The sequence below is a fragment of the Coregonus lavaretus genome (genome assembly GCF_964263955.1).
Source record: "Coregonus lavaretus genome assembly, chromosome: 4".
In the NCBI taxonomy this organism is placed as follows: Eukaryota; Metazoa; Chordata; class Actinopteri; order Salmoniformes; family Salmonidae; genus Coregonus; species Coregonus lavaretus.
Window position 1 is genome coordinate 50883538 of NC_139991.1, and position 8711 is coordinate 50892248.

Genomic DNA, 8711 nt, shown 5'->3' on the forward strand with positions numbered 1-8711 from the left:
GTCAGATTTGCCAAATGGAGGGCGAAGGAGAGCTTTGTATGCGTCTCTGTGTGTGGAGTAAAGGTGATCTAGAGTTTTTTTTGCCTGTAGTTGCACAGGTGGCATGCTGGTAGAAATTAGGTAAGACGTATTTAAGTTTTCCTGCATTAAAATCAACATCCACTAGGAGCGCCGCCTCTGGATGAGCATTTTCTTGTTTGCCTTTGACACTATACAGCTTGTTGAGTGTGGTCTTAGTGCCAGCATCGATTTGTGATGATTTGTGACTCTCTTGGTAAAGGGCGGCAGGGCGGCAGGTAGCTTAGTGGGTAAGAGCGTTGTGCCAGTAACCGAAAGGTCGCTGGTTCTAATCCCCGAGCCGACTAGGTGAAAAATCTGTCGATGTGCCCTTAAGCAAGGCACTTAACCCTAATTGCTCATGTAAGTCGCTCTGGATAAGAGCGTCTGCTAAATGACTAAAAATGTAAAAAAAAATATTCTAACTTAGGCGAGCAGAACCTCAAGACTTCCTTAATATTAGTGATTGCGCACCAGCTGTTGTTAACAAAGAGACAAGCTTACCTGATGCTGCCGTTCTGTCCTGCCGATGCATTGAAAAAACAGCTAGAATATTACCATGTTCAGCCAAGAAACATACGATATTACAATTCTTCAGGTCCCGTTGATAGGATAGTCTCGAACGGAGCTCGTCCAGTTTGCTCTCCAGTGATTGTACATTTGCCAATAGAACCAAGGGTAGAGGCGGTTTATTTACTCACCGCCGTAGTTTCATCAGGGTACCTGCCCGTCGGCCTCTATATTGCCGCCTCTGGGATTAGGGCCTGGTCCGCGGTGAGCAGTATGTCCTGGGCCACTGACTCATTGTAATATAATTCTTCATCCAAATCGAGATTAGGGATCGCTGTTCTGATGTCCAGAAGCTCTTTTCGTTCAAATGATGGCAGAAACATTATCTACATTATGATAAAATTGTGCCACAAGTAGGAGTAGTAACACCAATGATGATAACACCAAGGGCAATTTTAGGTAATTGAGGATTTTCTTAAATGGAGATGACAGATGCTCAAAGTCATTAACCTTAAAAAATAATTTACTAAAGGGATATATTTAATTATTTTGCACACAATGTAATTCCCCTTCATTTAAATTAAGTATCATCAATGACTGTTTTTATTTAGACATACCAAATTATCAATGGAATTCTCAAATTGATGACATACAGTGATGGAAAAAAATATTTGATCCCATGCTGATTTTGTATGTTTGCCCACTGACAAAGAAATTATCAGTCTATAATTTTAATGGTAGGTTTATTTGAACAGTGAGAGACAGAATAACAAACAAAAGATCGAGAAAAATGCATGTCAAAAATGTTATAAATTGATTTGCATTTTAATGAGGGAAAGTATTTGACCCCCTCTCAATCAGAAAGATTTCTGGCTCCCAGGTGTCTTTTATACAGGTAATGAGCTGAGATTAGGAGCACACTCTTAAAGGGAGTGCTCCTAATCTCAGCGTGTTACCTGTATAAAAAGACACCTGTCCACAGAAGCAATCAATCAATCAGATTCCAAACTCTCCACCATGGCCAAGACCAAAGAGCTCTCCAAGGATGTCAGGGACAAGATTGTAGACCTACACAAGGCTGGAATGGGCTACAAGACCATCGCCAAGCAGTTTGGTGAGAAGGTGACAACAGTTGGTGTGATTATTCGCAAATGGAAGAAACACAAAATAACTGTCAATCTCCCTCGGCCTGGGGCTCCATGCAAGATCTCACCTCGTGGAGTTGCAATGATCATGAGAACGGTGAGGAATCAGCCCAGAACTACATGGGAGGATCTTGTCAATGATCTCAAGGCAGCTGGGACCATAGTCACCAAGAAAACAATTGGCAACACACTACGCCGTGAAGGACTGAAATCCTGCAGCGCCCGCAAGGTCCCCCTGCTCAAGAAAGCACATATAACTGCCCGTCTGAAATTTGCCAATGAACATCTGAATGATTCAGAGGAGAACTGGGTGAAAGTGTTGTGGACAGATGAGACCAAAATGGGGCTCTTTGGCATCAACTCAACTCGCCGTGTTTGGAGGAGGAGGAATGCTGCCTATGACCCCAAGAACACCATCCCCACCGTCAAACATGGAGGTGGAAACATTATGCTTTGGGGGTGTTTTTCTGCTAAGGGGACAGGACAACTTCACCGCATCAAAGGGATGATGGATGGGGCCATGTACCGTCAAATCTTGGGAGAGAACCTCCTTCCCTCAGCCAGGGCATTGAAAATGGGTCGTGGATGGGTATTCCAGCATGACAATGACCCAAAACACACGGCCAAGGCAACAAAGGAGTGGCTCAAGAAGAAGCTTATTAAGGTCCTGGAGTGGCCTAGCCAGTCTCCAGACCTTAATCCCATAGAAAATCTGTGGAGGGAGCTGAAGGTTCGAGTTGCCAAACGTCAGCCTCAAAACCTTAATGACTTGGAGAAGATCTGCAAAGAGGAGTGGGACAAAAATCCCTCCTGAGATGTGTGCAAACCTGGTGGCCAACTACAAGAAACGTCTGACCTCTGTGATTGCCAACAAGTGTTTTACCACCAAGTACTAAGTCATGTTTTGCAGAGGAGTCAAATACTTATTTCCCTCATTAAAATGCAAATCAATTTATAACATTTTTGACATGCGTTTTTCTGGATTTTTTTGTTGATTTTTTGTCTCTCACTATTCAAATAAACCTACCATTAAAATTATAGACTGATAATTTATTTGTCAGCGGGCAAACGTACAAAATCAGCAGAGGATCAAATACTTTTTTCCCTCACTGTACTAATTATTATAGACCCCTTCCCAGGTAACAGTTTGCCACTGGAGGGAATACCGAAGGTCTGTGTATATCTTTGTAATGAATTATTTTCAAGGCGGTAACACCAATGACATCAAACTATTTTATTTGTAAAAAATCATTGGTATTTTAATAGCTTTATTTGTTTTTGTGTATTTATACAGTATATTAAAGGTAGACTCAGACATAGATGCAGGAAGTAAACAGAATAGTGGGTTAATTTCCGCAACAAGTAAGAGCGTTGAGGTGCGAGGCTCAACTTCTCCACTGTTTTGTTGCCCTGGCTACCACGCTGTGAACAGTGTGAAGTGAACCTGTGCACATGCACAGATACTGTGTGTGACTGTTACATCTCGCTCATCTCAATATCTGCTGTGCTGCTCTAAATAGTTTTGTTTACTTTCAAGCGTTCAATAATAGATAGATATCTCTAAATCCCCAAAACATGTCACTAAAACTCTACTCAACATTAATGGGTCAAGCTATTTTGCTTGCCCTTAGTACTTTATACAGTGCATAACTGTCCAGTGAAAATTGCACTTTAAAAGTTCATATTCTGTTAACCCAAATAATGTTGTTGACAAAACACTTCAAAACACCACCTCAAACGTATATCTCCAACCGACCGTTTCAAAAAACCATTATATTTCCTTATAGAGGATGATGTCATCCTCCTGAGGAGGATGAGCTGGCCAATCAGCGGTCTGCTCGCATTAATATTTTTAATGACCGGTATACGCCAACACCATTTTCTTGTTGGGGTAAACCACACCATTCCAACACATAAAAGCTGTTTTTTAACTAAATTAATTAACAATTTTGGAAGGAAAACTATTTCACTCATATTGTAATTCATTATAGGTCATATTTAATAGAAATCTGGAAACACTGGACAGTTACTTTAAGGTGAAGTTTTGCAGTATGAAGGACTTGCATTATGTTTTATCATTGATAAACAGTTCAATATAAACAAACACATGTGTGATGTGTAACTGTCATTTTAAAGTGTTTTTCATTGTTGCAAAGCCGAGTGATGTTAATGCCACTACAATTCAAGAATGACCTGTGTGTGTGCGTGTGTGTGCGCGTGTGTGCGTGTGCATGTTTGCGTGCGTCCTTTTTTGGGTGCATGTGTATATGTGTCAATGCTTGCATGTGTGTGTGTGTATGTTTCTTTGTTTGTGGTGGTGGGTTGATAGGGTGGTTGGGGTTAGTGGCATACAGAAGTCATCGGAGAATCCCTCACATGCGGTATTCTCTCCTCTGGATGACTGACTAAGTGTTATGGCTTATTGGGAGGCTTCCTTTGGCTTTGTTGGCTTTATCATTGGACGGGCCTGTTGCTCAGCGATAATGTTTCCGGATGTTTTCTGGTGTGTCCGTGCCATGCGTCTCTCAGCCGTCCGTGCAGAGCGGCGCTGCCAACCAATTACCGTACATAAATAACTAAGTGCTCCATTGATTGGCCGGTGTGACAGGGAGCCAAAGTGCCTGCGAACTTCACTGAACTCTGCTTTAGACATGCCCGTGGCTTGGCAAAGCACTGACGTCACCTTATTTTATTGACATTTGGTTGGCCTTAAGGGGATGATCTTGATGGCGCCCTTTATTTTGTTGATGAAACAGCAGAATTTAGTTGGAGATGGAAAGAGTTGGAGAGAGACACAATCATGTTTTTGGCCTTTTGACCCTTACCTTGGTAGAAACTTGGAGACTTTGGAGACAGCCACTTACGACATTCTCTCTCTGTCTATCTTGTTCTCTGTCTCCTTCCCGTTCTTTCTTTCTTTCTTTCTTTCTTTCTTTCTTTCTTTCTTTCTTTCTTTCTTTCTTTCTTTCTTTCTTTCTTTCTTTCTTTCTTTCTTTCTTTCTTTCTTTCTTTCTTTCTTTCTTTCTTTCTTTCTTTCTTTCTTTCTTTCTTTCTTTCTTTCTTTCTTTCTTTCTTTCTTTCTTTCTTTCTTTCTATTCTCTCTCTCTCTCTCTCTTTCTCGCGCTCTCTCTCTCTCGCGCTCTCTCTCTCTCTCTTTCTCTCACACACACACATACAAACACACACACACACACATACACACACACACACACACTGACCTTTATGTGTCACCATTCCCAATTACCACAAGACAGGAACATGTCAGTTACATCGCCAAGCATACTCACTCATGATCATCAGACCATCACTGCCCGACTCTTCCTGTGGCGGAGGTGAGAAACTTGAGCCCCCCGTGTGTGACTGTGATGATGCTGGGGGGTACGTCATTAGGAGGGAGAAGGGAGACACGTAGAGGTGTAGGAACAGACATCCTGGAGCCTGGATGACTCAAGAGTGTCACAGAAGGGCAACGTACAGAAAATAATTGCAATTTTCTCACCTGTTATCTTTCGCAGGCGTTCAAGAGTGCCACCATGAGCTCATACTGGTGCGCAGGCAAGGGCGATGTCATCGACAACTGGTGTCGCTGTGACCTGAGTGCCTTCAGCAAAGACGGCCTTCCCAACTGCAGTCCCCTGAGGAAGCCTGTGTAAGTCAGAGCCTACCTCGTGTCTATCCAACCCTAGAACTGTTGGAGTTGTAACCACCATCCCTAGGGCTGGGACCAACCTTTAATTGCTGTCAGTCGTTCCTAACACCCCCGGTGCTCACTCCCATGAAAGAACATTGTGTCTTGTTCTCTTACCCCAGCTTTGTTGTGAGTCATCATACACCCCAGCTATTGTAACCCTCAGAACTTTTGGAGAGAGATACAAGGCACTGAATAGACAATGGCCCACATTACATTTAATGGACCTACTTGCTTGTTTGATTTGTCGAATGGATACATTGAGGATTCCAACTTGCTCTCCATATCTGGTCTCAACATTTTATTAACAGACTCTTAGGGCTGGTTTCTCCAACACATATTAAGCCTAGTACTGGACTAAAAAACTATTTCAACTGAGATTCTCTATTGCTTTTTAGTCCAGGAGTAAGCTTAATGTGCCCGGGAAACTAGTCCTCAGTGTCAGTTGACATCTTATATTGTTTTTGTATTAAAGTGACCCACCTCCCCTCCTCTCTCTCTCTCTGTCTCAGGCTCAGACTGGCCCCTCACCTGGAACCCTCCAGCACCATGGTGGCCCTGGAGTGGCTGGATGTGGAGCCCCTGATTGGCTACAAGATCTCTGATTACATCATCCAGCACAAGCGGGTGGAGGACCCTTCGGAGGCAGAGATCTACACAGGTAGGTAGGCCGCTGGTGGCTGCATATGTGACACATGATAAACTTATGGTTCCACCAACCTTACAGTATATTTCACAGTTATTGACAGTTGTTTATCCTATAACAGCCATAGGGACACTAATGAGTTGATTTACTAGTGACCAGCCACATTATCTAACTGGTTGCTATGCTGATCTGTGGAGGCCTGCCCTTTGTGATTATCTCACAGACAAGGTTAGACACTCGGTGGGCGAACCTGAGGGAAGAACGGATCAAGAGGATGAGGACAGGAAAGGATGAGGCAAGGAAATTTGACAGGAGCCATAATTGGCACTGACCCCTAAGTCTATAAGTCTGGGGGAGTGAGTCAGAGCTTTGGGTGGTAGCGATTTAATAAAGGAGAAGAGCGGTGGAAGTCGGCTTTAGTCATCGGCCACGCGTGTGGCAGGAAAAGGGCAATTGGCGTGTGTCTGACTCACCTCAGTTTCAGAGCAGTCCAGGATACAGATGAGAAGACAATTTATCTCTTCATTCTACAGTATGTCTCTTTCACTTCCTCTGTTACTCTCTCTCTCTCTCTCTCTCTCTCTCTCTCTCTTTCTGTCTCTCTCTCTCTAACTCTTACTCAACTTCCTCCAGAAAGCAGAGAAAAGTTGGACTGACATTAACTTGTCTGTAGTAAAAAAAAATGTTTTATTGCTTTAATGTGTGTGTGGGTTCCCTGAAACACGTGGCGGTGACAACAAAGGATTTCAGTGTTTGGCGAGTCTTCAATTCCCAGCTATCATCTTAGTGTGTGTAATCAAGGGGAGAGAAGCATTGGCATGGCATCTCTCATGTTCTCTCTATTGGAAACATCCTCTGGATCATCTATCATAAACCATAAAAGCAACCGTCTGAGTGGCTCCCAGTTTTACAGGAGAGATGGAATCAAACCCTCTATTGTTCTCCAAACTGGGTGGATCAGCCGTGCTGATACAAAGTTGGACGTCGTAGGAGAGGGGGATTTATGGAATAATGTGGACTTATTCTCTCCAAGACTTGGGAAAAGGAGACTGTCTGCCAAGCAAGTGATACCCTAACCTGAATAGGGGAAAGACAACAAGTGTCAGCGAGTTCAGATGCTGCGACAGCAACACAAACCAGGACTAGTATGTTTTCTTTTCTCTGCCCACGACGAATCGTTTGATTTTAAGACCTTGCATTGAAGCCCTTTCTAGGGGAATAGAAAGTGTAGTTTTATTTTAAAAACAGAACCGGGATAGATATGAACAGCAGGTATTGAACTTTAGCCCCAGTCCCTGATCACCTGGAGGCTTTAAACCACAGATGAGACTTCCACCGAGAAGCACTTGACGATCAAAAGCAGGCAGCTCTGATCTGGGCCACACACCAGCTTTCATACACCTGCCAAGTCATTGAGTGCTCTTCAAAACTGGAGTCAGTTTAATACCTCATATATCTGAAGTTTTGTAGCAGGTATGAGACCCTCCAGTAGTTAAATCCATTGGAAACTAAATGGCTTTTCCATTAAAAAAGATACCTACAGTACCAGTCAAAAGTTTGGACACACCTACTCATTCAAGGGTTTTTCTTAATTTTTACTATTATCTACATTATAGAATAATAGTGAAGACATAAAAAACTATGAAGTAACACATATGGAATCATGTAGTAATCAAGCCTTCAGATCCCTGGCTGGCCATCAGTCACCCTTGTGTCTCCACAGGTAAGGGCATGAGGACTAGGCTCAGACCCTGAAGAAAAGCCTCAGAGCCCCCTACCCTTGTACGTCAATAAGCACCCAAATCCCCCTTCCTCTCTTATTGTTTACCTCTTCTCTTAGATATGTCCTTTATTAGATGAACATGATTTCTTCTTCCCCTGCTGTTTTGTTTTGAATGGCAGGCAGTGCCATGACCTATTGGCTTTGTTAATGTAAACGTGGCAGTGAAGTTAAAGGTAGGTAGGCCTTGATCATTACCTAACCCAAACAGAAGCAGTCTGGGTATTAATACTGGTTTGTTGTGGTATTGGGTTACCCCCCATGTATCTTTGCATGATGGTAACAGATGCTAGCCAGCATTAGCAACTTTAATTATGTTAGTAACTGTGTTCGGATTCCGTTTTCTTTGAGATGCGAGCAATAACTTTGACATTGGACCCTGGTATTGGGTTTCTCGTTGTGTTACGTCCATATGGCCCATGGAGGACAGAGAATTGGAGAAGAGTGTGGTAAGAGAAGGTGATGTTTGTCCTCTCTGTGCTCCTTGGAAAAGGAGCACATCACTTGTCAATAGAGGAAATCTCTCCCCCTCGTCTTGAAAGCCTCCCATTTCCACACTGTAAAGCTGGGGACTTCCTCCTCACAGGCACAGCCGACAGGTACATGGTCGGGATCAGCCTTGTTAACTCGGCCTGATCTCAGCCACGCTGGAAACCGCTTCATCACCATAAAACCCAGAATGTGATCTGAACTCCAGCCCGCCATTTAGCAGCATGGGATCTAAGAGAACTAAGAACTTTGAGTCCACATGCTACAGTACATTGGGCCTGGGCTCAACTAATTAGTTATCTAGATGTTAGAATTTAGAGCACTGTTAGTCTGGTGTTTTAGCCTGAATCCCTCTGCTGTGACCTTTAACCCTCAATGCAAGTCAGACAGGAAGCG

General features: G+C 43.3%; 1 protein-coding gene across 1 annotated transcript in view; it reads left to right on the plus strand.

The window, feature by feature from the left end:
* Positions 1-8711, plus strand: part of astn2 (astrotactin 2) — a gene marked incomplete at both ends in the record, with an annotated part of 479012 nt that overhangs the window by 424280 nt on the left and 46021 nt on the right. Inside the window, 2 exons of the mRNA XM_084159665.1 lie at positions 5228-5361; positions 5913-6061. Coding sequence (XP_084015791.1) covers positions 5228-5361; positions 5913-6061 — 283 coding nt within the window. The remainder of the gene's footprint in view (positions 1-5227; positions 5362-5912; positions 6062-8711) is intronic.